At 39.3% G+C, this 19,502-nt stretch overlaps 1 protein-coding gene and 1 pseudogene across 1 annotated transcript; both read left to right on the top strand.

Moving 5' to 3' along the window:
- Positions 1-13,976: 13,976 nt before the first annotated feature.
- Positions 13,977-14,547, top strand: LOC123762199 (DNA-directed RNA polymerases I, II, and III subunit RPABC2 pseudogene; annotated as a pseudogene).
- A 3,991-nt stretch (positions 14,548-18,538) lies between these two features.
- LOC138363505 (tigger transposable element-derived protein 1-like) lies at positions 18,539-19,186 on the top strand. Its single transcript, XM_069322859.1, has one exon. The coding sequence runs from the start codon at positions 18,539-18,541 to the stop codon at positions 19,184-19,186; it is 648 nt and encodes a 215-aa protein (XP_069178960.1).
- Positions 19,187-19,502: the final 316 nt, after the last annotated feature.

Raw genomic sequence — 19,502 nt, 5'->3', positions numbered from 1 at the left:
GTGTTCAAGTAGGGAGCGCTAACAATTTAGATTTTGCTTAATTTTGAATAAATTAATTAGTTAATAATCTGCATTTTCATTATTTCCATGTGTTTGTTATATGTATGTGAATTGGTCGTGGTCTCCACGTGGTCTCCACGAGGCAGAGTTGAATTGGGCGCCGATTCTAACATCGAATCGGAATTCATCATTACCGTTTAATTAATTCCACACTTAAGATCTTAAAGGGTATCGGATATAGTGGGGATCAAGCCCCAAGGTTGATTAATTATTATGATCGATCTAGACCTCGATCATTGCTCAGTGTTACTGGTCTGGTGGTGGCGGCGGAGGCGACTCTAGGGTTTTGCTCAAAGCCTATGTCACGTCATACGGGTTGTAGAGTCCAAAGTCGGTCAATCGTCTTAGGACCACATGGCGTGGAGTCGGCTTTAGTAAAAGTTTTGGAGTCCCGTGGTATAGAGAACAAAGTAAGACTACGGGTAGAGGGAGGAAAAGGTAGGAAAGATCTTTCGAGAACCCCCCCCCCCCTGTGTTACAGGTCCCTCAATTGTTTCAAGCGCGGGTTAGACATGTATATGAGTGGAATTGGGTGGTTATAGATAGGAGCTGCCTCGTATGGGCCAATAGGCCTTCTGCAGTTGCCTTTGTTCTTATGAACATAAGAACAAAGGTAACCGCAGAAGGCCTATTGGCCCATACGAGGCAGCTCCTATTCTATAACCACCCAATCCCACTCATATACTTGTCCAACCCGTGCTTGAAACAATCGAGGGACCCCACCTCCACAATGTTACGCGGCAATTGGTTCCACAAATCAACAACCCTGTTACTGAACCAGTATTTACCCAAGTCTTTCCTAAATCTAAACTTATCCAATTTATATCCATTGTTTCGTGTTCTGTCCTGTGTTGATACTTTTAATATCCTATTAATATCCCCCCGGTTATGTCCATTCATCCACTTGTAAACCTCTATCATGTCACCCCTAACTCTTCGCCTTTCCAGTGAATGCAACTTAAGCTTTGTTAATCTTTCTTCATATGAAAGATTTCTAATTTGGGGAATTAACTTAGTCATCCTACGCTGGACACGTTCAAGTGAATTTATATCCATTCTATAATATGGCGACCAAAACTGAACTGCATAATCTAAATGGGGCCTAACTAGAGCAAGATATAGCTTGAGAACCACACCAGGTGTCTTGTTACTAACGCTGCGATTAATAAATCCAAGTGTCCGATTTGCCTTATTACGAACATTTATGCATTGATCCTTTTGTTTTAAATTCTTACTAATCATAACTCCCAGATCCCTTTCGCAATCCGACTTCGCAATCACAACACAAATAGCAATATGTTCTATATAATAGAACAATATGGTTCATAGCAATATGGAAGTTGTAGTGAAGGACCTGGTGACTCTAGTGGGAGCCCTGAGGACAGAGTTGGACTCTCTGCGGGAGGAGGTGCGTCAGCTTAAAAAACAACGAGAAGTAACGAAGGAGGAGACCAGCAGTAAAGGGACCTCGTCTTGGAGAGTTGCGAAAGACAGGGGCCTTAAGAAGACTTTGATAAAGCCGCCTTCAAACGCCATAGCAACTTCAAATTCATTTGACGTTTTGGAGGGCGAGTGCTGTGGAGAAACTGTGGATCGCGCAAAAGGGAAAGCAACGAAGAGAAAGGAAGCGCAGGCCCCTCAGAAAGTAAAGGAAGTACCTAAGCAAACATTAGTTGTGGGAGATTCCCAGATAAGGTATTTGGATAGAACGTTTTGTGCTAGAGATAGGGGGAACAGGTTAAGGGTTTGCTATCCCGGAGCTGGCATTGGTGATATTATAAACAACATGAATGATATTATGGCTGGTAATGGGAACAATCCCATTATTTGCATTAGCGTGGGAGGAAATGATGTTGGTCGAGTCAGGAGTGAGGAACTGATTCAGAGGTATAAAACAGCCATAGAGTTAGTTAGGAGCAAGGGAGGAATCCCGATCATATGTGGCATTCTTCCAAGAAAGGGAGTGGGAAATGAATGGATATCGAGGGCACTTGGTGTCAATTGCCGGCTGGAAAGATATTGCAAATCAAATGCAATATCTTTCATAGACAACTGGGAACACTTCTATGGAAGAAATGAAATGTATGCTCGTGATGGGGTGCATCTATCGAGAGCTGGGGTTGTTGCTGTTGCGAACTCGTTAGAAGAAGTGGTTAGAGGTGTTTGTTTGGGTTTAAACTGTTAGTAGATAGAGGTATGGGAATTGATTTGGAGGAAGGAGGTAATAAAAGTATGTGTTTGTGGGAGAAAGGAATTGGCAAAACGATCAGGGAAAGAGAAGGTCCGCAAAATAACAATTCACTTAGGGTATATTACACTAACAGTAGAAGTCTAAGAAATAAAATTAACGAATTAAATGCTCTTGTCTGCACAGAAAAAATAGATATTATTGCACTTACCGAAACGTGGATGAATGTAGAAAATAGAGAACTATTAGCTGAATATCAAATATATGGATTTAAACTATTTCACACAGATAGATATATTAGACGAGGAGGTGGAGTAGCCATATATGTTAGGGACAATTTGAAATGTAGTCTCAAAGAGGGAATCAAAACAGAGCCACACACAGAAACTATTTGGATTGAATTAAACGAAAAAGCTAATAATATTATAATAGGAGTAATATATAGGCCACCAAATTTAGACAGAATGGAAGCAAAGCATCTATGGGATGAAATATCTAGAGCATCTAGATCTAACAGTATTTATGTCATGGGTGACTTTAATTTTAGCGGAATAAACTGGTTGAACAAAACAGGGAATAGTGAAGCAGAAGATTTTCTAGAATTAATTGACGATTGCTTTCTTACGCAACACATTAAGGAACCAACACGGGAAAATAATATTTTAGATTTAGTGTTAACTAACAGGGAAACGCAAATTAATGACATCGAAATAGGGAGTGAGCTAGGGAGCAGTGATCACAAAGAAATCAGATTTAGCATAGAATGGAATAGACCAGTAGGAAAAAATTCTGTTAAAGTGCCAGATTTTCGAAAAGCTGATTTTAATAGCCTAAGAAATTTTTTGGGTCAAATTGATTGGAAAAGCTTGGGTATGGGGTGTGGGCCGGTCTTGGAGCGAGACATGAACCCAGCGATAGGTGACTTAAATGGGGATTTCGATGTGGATTCAATATATAACTTATTTAAGAATATTCTAAACAAAGCACAGGAACGTAGTATACCATACAAATTGAATAGATCGTATACTAATGACCCAAAGTGGATAACAAAGAATTTGAAGAACCTTATAGGTAAAAAGAGAGCTTGGTACAAAAGGATTAAAAATGGGGAGGTCACTTTAGAACAGGAATTCGTACAACTGGTTAGAAATGTTAAAAAAGAGATAAGGAAAGCAAAAAGAAACTATGAAGTTCGCATAGCAGGGCAAGCAAAGACAAATCCTAAAGGGTTTTTTCAGTTATATCGTACTAAGACTAGGGAAAGGATAGGTCCATTAAAAACTGAAACAGGTCAAATAACAGATAGTGATGAAGAGATGAGTAGTATTTTTAATAAATATTTTGTATCTGTATTTACTAAAGAGGAACTTAACAATATGCCTTCAGCCGAACAAGTCTATGTGGGTGGGGACGAGGACAGGTTGACGAGTTTAGCAGTTACCAGGGAGGATGTTCTTAAACAAATAGTAAAACTCAAACCAAACAAATCCCCAGGGCCGGATGAAGTGTTTGCTAGGGTGCTTAAAGAATGCAAAGAGGAGCTTTGTGACCCACTGTCAACCATATTTAATAAATCAATAGAGTCAGGCAGAGTGCCAGAGTTTTGGAAAGTTGCTAATGTGATACCAGTTTTTAAGAAAGGAGATAGATCACTTGCGTCTAACTATCGACCAATTAGCCTAACGTCTATTGTGGGAAAGTTACTCGAATCTATAATAGCAAATAAAATTCGTCTTCATCTTGAAAAACATAAATTAATAATTGAGTCGCAACATGGTTTTATAAATGGCCGTTCATGTTTAACAAATTTGTTATCTTTTTATTCTAGCATTGTTGAGGCAGTTGATAGTGGTAAGGATTGCGATGTTGTATACCTTGACTTTAGCAAAGCTTTTGATACAGTGCCACATGAAAGACTGATTAAAAAAATAGAGTCTCATGGTATTGGGGGTGCTATATTAAGCTGGATTAGGGCATGGCTATACCAAAGGAAACAGAGAGTTAGTATAAATGGAATCAAGTCAGAGTGGGAAAATGTTGTAAGTGGAGTGCCTCAAGGCTCTGTCCTGGGACCTCTGTTGTTTATAATATATATAAATGATTTAGATTCAGGTTTGAGTAGCAACATTTGCAAATTTGCCGATGATACGAAAATCGGTAGGGAAATTAATTCGGAGGAGGACTCACTATCACTTCAAGTTGATCTAGATAGGGTTTTGAAATGGTCAAAGGATTGGCAGATGCAGTTTAATGCTGATAAATGTAAAGTTCTGAGGTTAGGTAATGATGATAGAGTTACAAGATACGAGCTAGATGGTGTTGTGATTGCGAAGTCGGATTGCGAAAGGGATCTGGGAGTTATGATTAGTAAGAATTTAAAACAAAAGGATCAATGCATAAATGTTCGTAATAAGGCAAATCGGACACTTGGATTTATTAATCGCAGCGTTAGTAACAAGACACCTGGTGTGGTTCTCAAGCTATATCTTGCTCTAGTTAGGCCCCATTTAGATTATGCAGTTCAGTTTTGGTCGCCATATTATAGAATGGATATAAATTCACTTGAACGTGTCCAGCGTAGGATGACTAAGTTAATTCCCCAAATTAGAAATCTTTCATATGAAGAAAGATTAACAAAGCTTAAGTTGCATTCACTGGAAAGGCGAAGAGTTAGGGGTGACATGATAGAGGTTTACAAGTGGATGAATGGACATAACCGGGGGGATATTAATAGGGTATTAAAAGTATCAACACAGGACAGAACACGAAACAATGGATATAAATTGGATAAGTTTAGATTTAGGAAAGACTTGGGTAAATACTGGTTCAGTAACAGGGTTGTTGATTTGTGGAACCAATTGCCGCGTAACATTGTGGAGGTGGGGTCCCTCGATTGTTTCAAGCACGGGTTGGACAAGTATATGAGTGGGATTGGGTGGTTATAGAATAGGAGCTGCCTCGTATGGGCCAATAGGCCTTCTGCAGTTACCTTTGTTCTTATGTTCTTATGTTCTTAACACCATCTAGCTCGTATCTTGTAACTCTATCATCATTACCTAACCTCAGAACTTTACATTTATCAGCATTAAACTGCATCTGCCAATCCTTTGACCATTTCAAAACCCTATCTAGATCAACTTGAAGTGATAGTGAGTCCTCCTCCGAATTAATTTCCCTACCGATTTTCGTATCATCGGCAAATTTGCAAATGTTGCTACTCAAACCTGAATCTAAATCATTTATATATATTATAAACAACAGAGGTCCCAGGACAGAGCCTTGAGGCACTCCACTTACAACATTTTCCCACTCTGACTTGATTCCATTTATACTAACTCTCTGTTTCCTTTGGTATAGCCATGCCCTAATCCAGCTTAATATAGCACCCCCAATACCATGAGACTCTATTTTTTTAATCAGTCTTTCATGTGGCACTGTATCAAAAGCTTTGCTAAAGTCAAGGTATACAACATCGCAATCCTTACCACTATCAACTGCCTCAACAATGCTAGAATAAAAAGATAACAAATTTGTTAAACATGAACGGCCATTTATAAAACCATGTTGCGACTCAATTATTAATTTGTTTTTCAAGATGAAGACGAATTTTATTTGCTATTATAGATTCGAGTAACTTTCCCACAATAGACGTTAGGCTAATTGGTCGATAGTTAGACGCAAGTGATCTATCTCCTTTCTTAAAAACTGGTATCACATTAGCAACTTTCCAAAACTCTGGCACTCTGCCTGACTCTATTGATTTATTAAATATGGTTGACAGTGGGTCACAAAGCTCCTCTTTGCATTCTTTAAGCACCCTAGCAAACACTTCATCCGGCCCTGGGGATTTGTTTGGTTTGAGTTTTACTATTTGTTTAAGAACATCCTCCCTGGTAACTGCTAAACTCGTCAACCTGTCCTCGTCCCCACCCACATAGACTTGTTCGGCTGAAGGCATATTGTTAAGTTCCTCTTTAGTAAATACAGATACAAAATATTTATTAAAAATACTACTCATCTCTTCATCACTATCTGTTATTTGACCTGTCTCAGTTTTTAATGGACCTATCCTTTCCCTAGTCTTAGTACGATATAACTGAAAAAACCCTTTAGGATTTGTCTTTGCTTGCCCTGCTATGCGAACTTCATAGTTTCTTTTTGCTTTCCTTATCTCTTTTTTAACATTTCTAACCAGTTGTACGAATTCCTGTTCTAAAGTGACCTCCCCATTTTTAATCCTTTTGTACCAAGCTCTCTTTTTACCTATAAGGTTCTTCAAATTCTTTGTTATCCACTTTGGGTCATTAGTATACGATCTATTCAATTTGTATGGTATACTACGTTCCTGTGCTTTGTTTAGAATAAGAACATAAGAACATAAGAACAAAGGTAACTGCAGAAGGCCTATTGGCCCATACGAGGCAGCTCCTATTCTATAACCACCCTATCCCACTCATATACTTGTCCAACCCATGCTTGAAACAATCGAGGGACCCCACCTCCACAATGTTACGCGGCAATTGGTTCCACAAATCAACAACCCTGTTACTGAACCAGTATTTACCCAAGTCTTTCCTAAATCTAAACTTATCCAATTTATACCCATTGTTTCGTGTTCTGTCCTGTGTTGATACTTTTAATACCCTATTAATATCCCCCCGGTTATGTCCATTCATCCACTTGTAAACCTCTATCATGTCACCCCTAACTCTTCGCCTTTCCAGTGAATGCAACTTAAGCTTTGTTAATCTTTCTTCATATGAAAGATTTCTAATTTGGGGAATTAACTTAGTCATCCTATGCTGGACACGTTCAAGTGAATTTATATCCATTCTATAATATGGCGACCAAAACTGAACTGCATAATCTAAATGGGGCCTAACTAGAGCAAGATATAGCTTGAGAACCACACCAGGTGTCTTGTTACTAACGCTGCGATTAATAAATCCAAGTGTCCGATTTGCCTTATTACGAACATTTATGCATTGATCCTTTTGTTTTAAATTCTTACTAATCATAACTCCCAGATCCCTTTCGCAATCCGACTTCGCAATCACAACACCATCTAGCTCGTATCTTGTAACTCTATCAACATTACCTAACCTCAGAACTTTACATTTATCAGCATTAAACTGCATCTGCCAATCCTTTGACCATTTCAAAACCCTATCTAGATCAACTTGAAGTGATAGTGAGTCCTCCTCCGAATTAATTTCCCTACCGATTTTCGTATCATCGGCAAATTTGCAAATGTTGCTACTCAAACCTGAATCTAAATCATTTATATATATTATAAACAACAGAGGTCCCAGGACAGAGCCTTGAGGCACTCCACTTACAACATTTTCCCACTCTGACTTGATTCCATTTATACTAACTCTCTGTTTCCTTTGGTATAGCCATGCCCTAATCCAGCTTAATATAGCACCCCCAATACCATGAGACTCTATCTTTTTAATCAGTCTTTCATGTGGCACTGTATCAAAAGCTTTGCTAAAGTCAAGGTATACAACATCGCAATCCTTACCACTATCAACTGCCTCAACAATGCTAGAATAAAAAGATAACAAATTTGTTAAACATGAACGGCCATTTATAAAACCATGTTGCGACTCAATTATTAATTTATGTTTTTCAAGATGAAGACGAATTTTATTTGCTATTATAGATTCGAGTAACTTTCCCACAATAGACGTTAGGCTAATTGGTCGATAGTTAGACGCAAGTGATCTATCTCCTTTCTTAAAAACTGGTATCACATTAGCAACTTTCCAAAACTCTGGCACTCTGCCTGACTCTATTGATTTATTAAATATGGTTGACAGTGGGTCACAAAGCTCCTCTTTGCATTCTTTAAGCACCCTGGCAAACACTTCATCCGGCCCTGGGGATTTGTTTGGTTTGAGTTTTACTATTTGTTTAAGAACATCCTCCCTGGTAACTGTTAAACTCGTCAACCTGTCCTCGTCCCCACCCACATAGACTTGTTCGGCTGAAGGCATATTGTTAAGTTCCTCTTTAGTAAATACAGATACAAAATATTTATTAAAAATACTACTCATCTCTTCATCACTATCTGTTATTTGACCTGTCTCAGTTTTTAATGGACCTATCCTTTCCCTAGTCTTAGTACGATATAACTGAAAAAACCCTTTAGGATTTGTCTTTGCTTGCCCTGCTATGCGAACTTCATAGTTTCTTTTTGCTTTCCTTATCTCTTTTTTAACATTTCTAACCAGTTGTACGAATTCCTGTTCTAAAGTGACCTCCCCATTTTTAATCCTTTTGTACCAAGCTCTCTTTTTACCTATAAGGTTCTTCAAATTCTTTGTTATCCACTTTGGGTCATTAGTATTCGATCTATTCAATTTGTATGGTATACTACGTTCCTGTGCTTTGTTTAGAATATTCTTAAACAAGCTATACATTGAATCCACATCGAAATCCCCATTTAAGTCACCTATCGCTGGGTTCATGTCTCGCTCCAAGACCGGCCCACACCCCATACCCAAGACTTTCCAATCAATTTGACCCAAAAAATTTCTTAGGCAATTAAAATCAGTTTTTCGAAAATCTGGCACTTTAACAGAATTTTCTCCAACTGGTCTATTCCATTCTATGCTAAATCTGATTTCTTTATGATCACTGCTCCCTAGCTCACTCCCTATTTCGATGTCATTAATTTGCGTTTCCCTGTTAGTTAACACTAAATCTAAAATATTATTTTCCCGTGTTGGTTCCTTAATGTGTTGCGTAAGAAAGCAATCGTCAATTAATTCTAGAAAATCTTCTGCTTCACTATTCCCTGTTTTGTTCAACCAGTTTATTCCGCTAAAATTAAAGTCACCCATGACATAAATACTGTTAGATCTAGATGCTCTAGATATTTCATCCCATAGATGCTTTGCTTCCATTCTGTCTAAATTTGGTGGCCTATATATTACTCCTATTATAATATTATTAGCTTTTTCGTTTAATTCAATCCAAATAGTTTCTGTGTGTGGCTCTGTTTTGATTCCCTCTTTGAGACTACATTTCAAATTGTCCCTAACATATATGGCTACTCCACCTCCTCGTCTAATATATCTATCTGTGTGAAATAGTTTAAATCCATATATTTGATATTCAGCTAATAGTTCTCTATTTTCTACATTCATCCACGTTTCGGTAAGTGCAATAATATCTATTTTTTCTGTGCAGACAAGAGCATTTAATTCGTTAATTTTATTTCTTAGACTTCTACTGTTAGTGTAATATACCCTAAGTGAATTGTTATTTTGCGGACCTTCTCTTTCCCTGATCGTTTTGCCAATTCCTTTCTCCCACAAACACATACTTTTATTACCTCCTTCCTCCAAATCAATTCCCATACCTCTATCTACTAACAGTTTAAACCCAAACAAACACCTCTAACCACTTCTTCTAACGAGTTCGCAACAGCAACAACCCCAGCTCTCGATAGATGCACCCCATCACGAGCATACATTTCATTTCTTCCATAGAAGTGTTCCCAGTTGTCTATGAAAGATATTGCATTTGTTTAGAATGCATTTATTTAAGAATATTCTTAAATAAGTTATATATTGAATCCACATCTAAATCCCCATTTAAGTCACCTATCACTGGGTTCATGTCTCGCTCCAAGACCGGCCCACACCCCATACCCAAGCTTTTCCAATCAATTTGACCCAAAAAATTTCTTAGGCTATTAAAATCAGCTTTTCGAAAATCTGGCACTTTAACAGAATTTTCTCCTACTAGTCTATTCCATTCTATGCTAAATCTGATTTCTTTGTGATCACTGCTCCCTAGCTCACTCCCTATTTCGATGTCATTAATTTGCGTTTCCCTGTTAGTTAACACTAAATCTAAAATATTATTTTCCCGTGTTGGTTCCTTAATGTGTTGCGTAAGAAAGCAATCGTCAATTAATTCTAGAAAATCTTCTGCTTCACTATTCCCTGTTTTGTTCAACCAGTTTATTCCGCTAAAATTAAAGTCACCCATGACATAAATACTGTTAGATCTAGATGCTCTAGATATTTCATCCCATAGATGCTTTGCTTCCATTCTGTCTAAATTTGGTGGCCTATATATTACTCCTATTATAATATTATTAGCTTTTTCGTTTAATTCAATCCAAATAGTTTCTGTGTGTGGCTCTGTTTTGATTCCCTCTTTGAGACTACATTTCAAATTGTCCCTAACATATATGGCTACTCCACCTCCTCGTCTAATATATCTATCTGTGTGAAATAGTTTAAATCCATATATTTGATATTCAGCTAATAGTTCTCTATTTTCTACATTCATCCACGTTTCGGTAAGTGCAATAATATCTATTTTTTCTGTGCAGACAAGAGCATTTAATTCGTTAATTTTATTTCTTAGACTTCTACTGTTAGTGTAATATACCCTAAGTGAATTGTTATTTTGCGGACCTTCTCTTTCCCTGATCGTTTTGCCAATTCCCTTCTCCCACAAACACATACTTTTATTACCTCCTTCCTCCAAATCAATTCCCATACCTCTATCTACTAACAGTTTAAACCCAAACAAACGCCTCTAACCACTTCTTCTAGCGAGTTCGCAACAGCAACAACCCCAGCTCTCGATAGATGCACCCCATCACGAGCATACATTTCATTTCTTCCATAGAAGTGTTCCCAGTTGTCTATGAAAGATATTGCATTTGATTTGCAATATCTTTCCAGCCGGCAATTGACACCAAGTGCCCTCGATATCCATTCATTTCCCACTCCCTTTCTTGGAAGAATGCCACATATGATCGGGATTCCTCCCTTGCTCCTAACTAACTCTATGGCTGTTTTATACCTCTGAATCAGTTCCTCACTCCTGACTCGACCAACATCATTTCCTCCCACGCTAATGCAAATAATGGGATTGTTCCCATTACCAGCCATAATATCATTCATGTTGTTTATAATATCACCAATGCCAGCTCCGGGATAGCAAACCCTTAACCTGTTCCCCCTATCTCTAGCACAAAACGTTCTATCCAAATACCTTATCTGGGAATCTCCCACAACTAATGTTTGCTTAGGTACTTCCTTTACTTTCTGAGGGGCCTGCGCTTCCTTTCTCTTCGTTGCTTTCCCTTTTGCGCGATCCACAGTCTCTCCACAGCACTCGTCCTCCAAAACGTCAAATGAATTTGAAGTTGCTATGGCGTTTGAAGGCGGCTTTATCAAAGTCTTCTTAAGGCCCCTGTCTTTCGCAACTCTCCAAGACGAGGTCCCTTTACTGCTGGTCTCCTCCTTCGTTACTTCTCGTTGTTTTTTAAGCTGACGCACCTCCTCCCGCAGAGAGTCCAACTCTGTCCTCAGGGCTCCCACTAGAGTCACCAGGTCCTTCACTACAACTTCCATATTTGCTATGATAATATAACAACACTCAGGAGCTCCGGTTAACACAACCTCTCTCTGTGACTTCACCTGACCGACTGGATGTGATGGAGTGCAAAAAGATACATGAATTCAGAGACAATTTTATAATAAATGTTCCAGAGATGTTTTAATATTTCATTCAAAATTATCTGCTACCAGAAATCTTAGCCAAATATCCCCTATTTGCTAACTAAGATAAGTAAATTGTCTTGCCAATTATATAAACGAGGGAATGATTAAGAGATGAGGGAGGAAATGCGCAGTGCTGCCCTCACCAGTGACGTCACAGCGTCATCCGCTGCCAGTATCAACGGAGCGGCCAATTTGTCATAAGTGCAGTCTGCGGGAGGACAAACGCTTCATGCAATCATGCAAATATTATCGTAATTAAACACTTATATTTTATTATATTATTACATTCTAGTGCTGGTGTATGGGGAGGCGAGGGACGAGTACTTGTGTATGGGGAGGCGAGGGGCAAGTGTTGGTGTATGGGGAGGCGAGGGGCAAGTACTGGTGTATGGGCAGGTGAAGGGCGAGTGCTGGTGTATGGGGAGGCGCGGGACGAGTGCTTGTGTATGGGGAGGCGAGGGGCAAGTGCTGGTGTATGGGCAGGTGAGGGGCGAGTGCTGGTGTATGGGGAGGCGAGGGACGAGTGCTTGTGTATGGGGAGGCGAGGGGCAAGTGCTGGTGTATGGGCAGGTGAGGGGCGAGTGCTGGTGTATGGGGAGGCGAGGGGCGAGTGCTGGTGTATGGGGAAGTGAGGGGCAAGTGCTGGTGTATGCGGAGGCGAGGGGCGAGTGCTGGTGTATGGGGAGGCGAGGGTCAAGTGCTGGTGTATGGGGAGGCGAATGGCAAGTGCTTGTGTATGACGAGGCGAGGGACAGTGGTGGTGATTACTTAACCTATACCTATAATAGGTTAAGTAATAATTGTAATTACGAAGCAATAAGATGCTTTTTTCAACATACTAAGAAGGTTAGGTAAGGTCGGTATTTTCTATGAAGCTTTTCAAGGTAAACTAGTATGTTCAGCACGTCACATATGCACATAATTAATAAGTCAATATTGACTATACGAAAGTGCGAGAATGGGTTGGCTGTGTGATTTGTCATGCAGTATATGGTGGCCACTGTACTGTTTGGACACAATACTGGCTTACTTGCATAGTTCTGGTAAATAAAACCTGTAGATAGGTATATATAACATGTGTAATTAGTGTAATAAGAACAATAACAGAATGGTGGGAGGAGCAATGTTGGCGAGTAAGATGTTGGAGTGAGGGAGGGCTGGCTGGGTGTGACAGCTCACACTCGCGGTGTTCTGAATGTATTGATGGTGAATATATATAGTGTGTGACAGTGTATATTCTGTAAATAGATTGTATATATAAATAAATTAGCATGATACATGGTAAATATGTGCAACATATGTATACACAAGTGTCATGCACGTAACACAGTGTCTTCGGACAGTACGGATGTTTTACTGCCATAATATAGTGTACGTGTTCATTATACATAGGATTAGCATGTAAAAACAAATAAAATGTATTTGGAACTGTGCGCAAAAAATGAACAAAAATATATTCGCGGCAACTCGCGCGCCCCGCCCCGGGCGCCCCACCGGCCCCAGGAGCATACTGCTCTGGCGCATGAGGAATGATGACGTCACGCCCCCTTTTCGGACCCTATAGCAGCCAAAGTAAGTACAATTTCGAACTTCCGTTGCTATACCCATATACAGGGAGGGGTTTTTTACACTTTCAGAAGAAAAAGGAATTTTTTCCCGAGGTTTCATTTCTTGCGCACTGGGGGGATGTCATATTTATAGGCCGCGCAGTTAAAGGGTTAAGACTTATGTGCAAAGTACTTAACCCAGTTATAAGTTCCAAATCATGTGTGTCGTATTATTAAACATCTCTTTAGAAAGCTGATTTATGTTATTTTTTAGTGTTCACTACTACTAGGTAATGATAAACATATATCTCACTGATATATTATTAATTATATTCAGTTATTACAGATGATTTTGATGCTGCAAACCGGAGATGCATAGCTGCGGAAGACACGTCTGAAGTGGAAACTGAAAACGAAGCTTCAGATATGAAGCAAAGAATGCCGAGAATAACAAATGTAAGCATTGAAAACCTAGTTCAGTAATTAAAAAAATTCACAAAATTGACATACTATGCATTATTTCATCTCATTGTCAATCAAATTTAATGATTTTTTTTAGGGCGTACAATTCACCGACCAGCTAAGTTCCTTGATCAAGTATTTTTCCTTTCATCCCCTGGGAGGGGGAGTTCCAGTGCTGCGTCACACACGGCCACGCGAGTCTTGCTTATAGCTGGGAGAAGACCTTGGTGCAAACAGGAACGCGAGATGGCTGACGAGGAGTTCGATGGTGATGATGTTGGTGATGACTTCGAGGAGGCAGAAGATGATGAAAATCTGGATGACCTGCAAGGAGAGGAGGATGATGATAACCAGACAGAGTTGGTACCTGCAGGGGAAGGTCAGCCAGTGCCTATGCTCAAGAGAATCACGACACCTTATATGACAAAATATGAAAGAGCTAGAGTATTGGGCACGAGAGCACTGCAGATTGCAATGTGTGCGCCTGTCATGGTGGAAATTGATGCAGAATCGGATCCGCTCCAAATTGCTGCCAAAGAATTGAGAGAAAGGAAAATTCCCATCATCATTCGCAGATATTTGCCAGACGGATCTTTTGAAGATTGGGGCATAGATGAACTTATCATCAGTGACTTCTAAGTACATGTTAGATTGATGGTAAAGCTTTAAGGATGTCTGATCATTCATGATGAATTGTTAGTTCTTTTCTCATATTTGTTGTATTAAGAGGAGTAGTGATGTACAATTTTTACAATGCTCCACATTGCGACAGCGACCCAAGGACGCAACAATTATGCATATTCTTCTCTCCTGCTACACCGAGCTTGTCCACACACTGTACCTACATCTTTTGTTTCCAGACTACAATTTCCACAGTCAACACATGTAGTACTCGGCGTGTACAGTCCTAATCAACCCAAGACGCTACAGCTTCGACACAGAGCAGACAGCAGACTACGACCGCATCGAGCCGCCACGCTCTCGCTCCCCGAGTTCAGACACTCACAATTCTCAATCGAGCCGCCACGCTCTCCCACATAGAGCTCCACGACTCCAGCCTCACTCAGCTCTCTGCTCTGCTCCAGGCTTCGTCTCAACGTCTGCGACACTGCTAAATCCAGAGACACATCCGCCGACTACGCAGTTCACTTTTCGACCACAGTTACCAACAGCACCGCCTCCTACGACGACGGACGATCCTGTGCGACCTCACAGCACAGGATCCTCCTACGACCCCAGTTAGATGACATCAGCGAAGAGGAGGAAGTTAACTTTGATGGTTATGTAACGCGAGCAGGGCGTACAATTCACCGACCAGCTAAGTTCCTTGATCAAGTATTTTTCCTTTCATCCCCTGGGAGGGGGAGTTCTGTAGCGAGTAGATTATCCCAATAATATACTCGCTCCAAATGCATTGTTAATATTCCTGTCAACCTTTGGAGATGAATGAGGTGAGGCGTTGCCCGGGGAACACGGTGAGGTGTTGCCCGAGCATATAAGCAGCGGAGTAGCGAACATTGGCTAGTCTACTTTCAAGTGTGGTCTAGAGCAGACACTTGTGAGATACTGTACCGACGCTCAGTGCGCTCAACTCACACCAAAGTATCACCTGTGTACTTCTGTATATTCGACCAAATATATATATAGTATCTTAGTGTCTGTGTTTATTTGTCACCATACTTTACGTAACAATAGAACCGTTACAGGAGTAATCTTTGCTATGGTGATAGTGCTCGTTGTGTGTCTGCAGGTGCATTCATTGTGTTTATGATGCCTGGTGTTAAAAAATTATTTCTTACTCGTTCATGCTCTCATTTAGACGTTTGGCCTCGACGAGGTTCATTCTTGTGACTGGTATGTGGCATGTTTCTGTTGAAATGTGGTCTTTTCGAGACTACATTTCAAATATTACCTAACATACATAGCTACTACCCCTCCTTGTCTAATATATCTATCTGTGTGAAATAGATTAAATCCATTTATTTGATATTCAGCTAATAGTTCTCTATTTTCTACATTCATCCATATTTTGGTAAGTGCAATAATATGTATCGTTTCATTGCAGACAAGAGATTCCAGATCGTTCCAGATTTCCGAAGTACTGAAACGCACACCATACAGGCTCCGTGGATCTAGGTGCAAGGCAAAATAATTTACATGTATATATTTTTAGCTAATTATCAGTATATAAAACCACAGTACTTAATTTTATTAGTGTCAAAGACTCAATTACATCTTACTCATAAATACTCTTATATGCCTCACTTGTGGTAGCATATTAGAATAATAGATCTTGAAAGGATTTTGCAAAAATAGTGTCATTTACAATTTTTAAAAGATTATTACAAAATTTACCAATTTGGTGCATTCGGATGACAAACAAAATTTTCACTTTTGACAATTGAGTACCTGCTACATCCAGATTCCAGGGAGGAAAGGAAGGACGATCTTTGGAATCATTACCTAAGTAGACAGGAAAGCTCATTTATCAAAAAACTTTAAATTAACATTATACATATTTTTATCAATAGAAAATATCTCGGAAACTCCAAAACTCGGAAAAATCCGGATGATATCAACAAACAAATCCCCTTTTCCTAGTTCTGCATCTCTCATTTGGTATAAATTTTGTTGTGCCTTTATCATATATTTCACGAAACTTGACATACATCTCATTTACTTCATGTCCTAACAGCAAGTGTTTGTCAAATTCCTTAAGAAAATATCTGAGTTCCCCATAATGACCTCTCCACAAATCAGGTTTTTCAACTGCTTCAAGCTTATTTTTTTCCAGATTATAATGCATTGCATACTTTATTCCCAAAAAGACATGGTCACTTTTACCCAAGGGAGGGAGGTACTGAATGATAAATATCTCTTCCTCTTTCCTTGTAAATATAACATCCAGAATGGAGAAAACATCCCCTTCCCTCATCCTCGTAGCTTGTTTAACATGCAGAAACACGAATGTTTTCAGGATGAGGTTTACGAATCAACAAGTCCAAAAATCCTCTGTTCTAGCTTCATATGCCTCCTAGTCTATGGATTTATTTCAAGTTGAAGTCGCCAACTACCAAGAGTTGTGATCTGTCTCTCGCTATAATCTCTCATTATTGTTATAAAACCCTCTCTTATTATCCAGCTCCTCCTTTGACCATGTGTTGCATGGCGGTGGACTATATACATTTATGACTGTTAGTTTATCATCCTGATTGCAGATCTCTAGTGCTATTATATCAACTTCTTGTGGATTCACAATCATTATTTAATTTACCTTAAGCTGTTCTTTCACCAGCACAGCAACACTACCCCCTTTCCTAATTTTTCTGTCCCGTCTCCAAACTGAGTAACCCCATGAGAATATGACCTCATTTAAAATATCATCTTCAAGTTTTGTACAGTATCTTTGATCTCACTCCATCTATGTTTGTGTATGCAATTTTCAGGAACATGCTCCCCCTCTTATTCTTCACACTCCCTTTCTCTAGTGACTTTGTTATATATATATATATATATATATATATATATATATATATATATATATATATATATATATATATATATATATATATATATATATATATATATATATATATACATATATATATATATATATATATATATATATATATATATATATATATATATATATATATATATATATGTCGTACCTAGTAGCCAGAACGCACTTCTCAGCCTACTATTCAAGGCCCGATTTGCCTAATAAGCCAAGTTTTCATGAATTAATGTTTTTTCGTCTACCTAACCTACCTAACCTAACCTAACCTAGCTTTTTTTGGCTACCTAACCTAACCTTACCTATAAATATAGGTTAGGTTAGGTTAGGTAGGGTTGGTTAGGTTCGGTCATATATCTACGTTAATTTTAACTCCAATAAAAAAAAATTGACCTCATACATAGAGAAAAGGGTTGCTTTATCATTTCATAAGAAAAAAATTATAGTAAATATATTAATTCAGGAAAACTTGGCTTATTAGGCAAATCGGGCCTTGAATAGTAGGCTGAGAAGTGAGTTCTGGCTACTAGGTACGACATATATATATATATATATATATATATATATATATATATATATATATATATATATATTATATATATATATATATATATATATATATATATATATATATATATATATATATATATATATATATATTTATATATATATATATACAGTGGAACCTCTATTAACGAGTGGCTCTATTAACGAGTTTTTCCAGTAACGAGCAAGCCACTCGCAGCAAATTTGTCTCTATTGACGTGCTCGTCTCTATTAACGAGTGAAACCACATAGCGCTTCCTAGCGTCTCGCGGGTTCTCGCAAATTCTCGGACGCCTCCGACGCCAGTGTTGTTGTTGTATCTCACACGACAAGCATCCCTCTGGATTTATTTGCGCTTTTCTCTGTGTTTTTGTGGTTTGGTGACTGCAATTTGTAACGCACGATGTCGCCAAAGAAGCTGGTTGCTAAAGACAGTGTTGGCAAGGGGTAGAAAGCAACAATTACTGTTGAAGTGAAGAAGGAAATAATAGCAAAGCACGAGCGTGGTGTGCATGTGGTTGATCTCGTCAGGGAGTATGGCAGGACCTCATCAACGATTTGTACCATTCTGAAGAGGAAGGAACAATTTAAGACGCTTGAGGTGGCTTAAGGAGTTACCAAGGTTAACAAGAAACGTCCACAAATCCTAGAAGAGGTTGAAAAGCTACTGCTAGTCTGGATGAATGAAAGGCAATTGCATGGCGATAGTGTCTCTGAAGCTCTTGTCTGTGCAAAGGCCAAAAAGTTGTATGTGGACCTTGTCAGGAAGACACCAGGTGCGTCGTCTGAAGAGGAGGAGATATTTAAGGCAAGCCGTGGATGGTTTGAGAAATTTAGGAAGAGAAGCGGTATCCACAGTGTTGTGCGACATGGGGAGGCTGCCAGCTCTGATAAAGCTGCTGCTGAGAAATTTGTACCAGAGTTCCAGGAATTTGTTGCTGAAAAGGAGTTCTTGCCCCAACAAGTTTTTAATTGTGACGAGACTGGCCTGTTTTGGAAGAAAATGACGAAGAGGACCTACATCACACAGGAGGAACAATCTTTGCCTGGCCACAAACCGATGATGGATCGGCTTACTCTCGTCCTCTGCGCCAATGCAAGTGGAGATTGCAAGGTCAAGCCACTGCTGGTCTACCACTCAGAAAATCCACGCGTGTTCAAGGCATGTAAAGTGTATAAGGCGCGACTGAATGTAATGTGGAGGTCCAATAAGAAATCCTGGGTAACGCGGATATTCTTCACTGAATGGATCAATGATGTTTTTGGCCCCTCAGTGAGGAAATATCTTGAAGAGAAACGGCTATCACCTCATTATGTCCGGTCGTGATGGTCAAGTGGATTAAGGCGTCTTGTACATACCAGTTGCGTTGCTCCTGGGAGTATGGGTTCGAGTCACTTCTGGGGTGTGAGTTTTCAGTTGCATATTGTCCTGGGGACCATTCAGGCTTGTTCGCATTTGTGTTCCTCACGTGTGCCCCAAAGAATGAGGTGATTTGGTAAAATGCTATGATCAAGATTACTATCCGAGTGCCGGCGGTGGGGTGGTTCAAATAGCCTCGGCTATCACCTCATTATGTCCGGTCGTGATGGTCAAGTGAATTAAGGCGTCTTGTACATACCAGTTGCGTTGCTCCTGGGAGTAT

The sequence above is a fragment of the Procambarus clarkii genome, chromosome 11, assembly GCF_040958095.1.
Source record: "Procambarus clarkii isolate CNS0578487 chromosome 11, FALCON_Pclarkii_2.0, whole genome shotgun sequence".
Lineage (NCBI taxonomy): Eukaryota > Metazoa > Arthropoda > Malacostraca > Decapoda > Cambaridae > Procambarus > Procambarus clarkii.
This window is presented reverse-complemented; position numbering and strand designations above follow the sequence as displayed.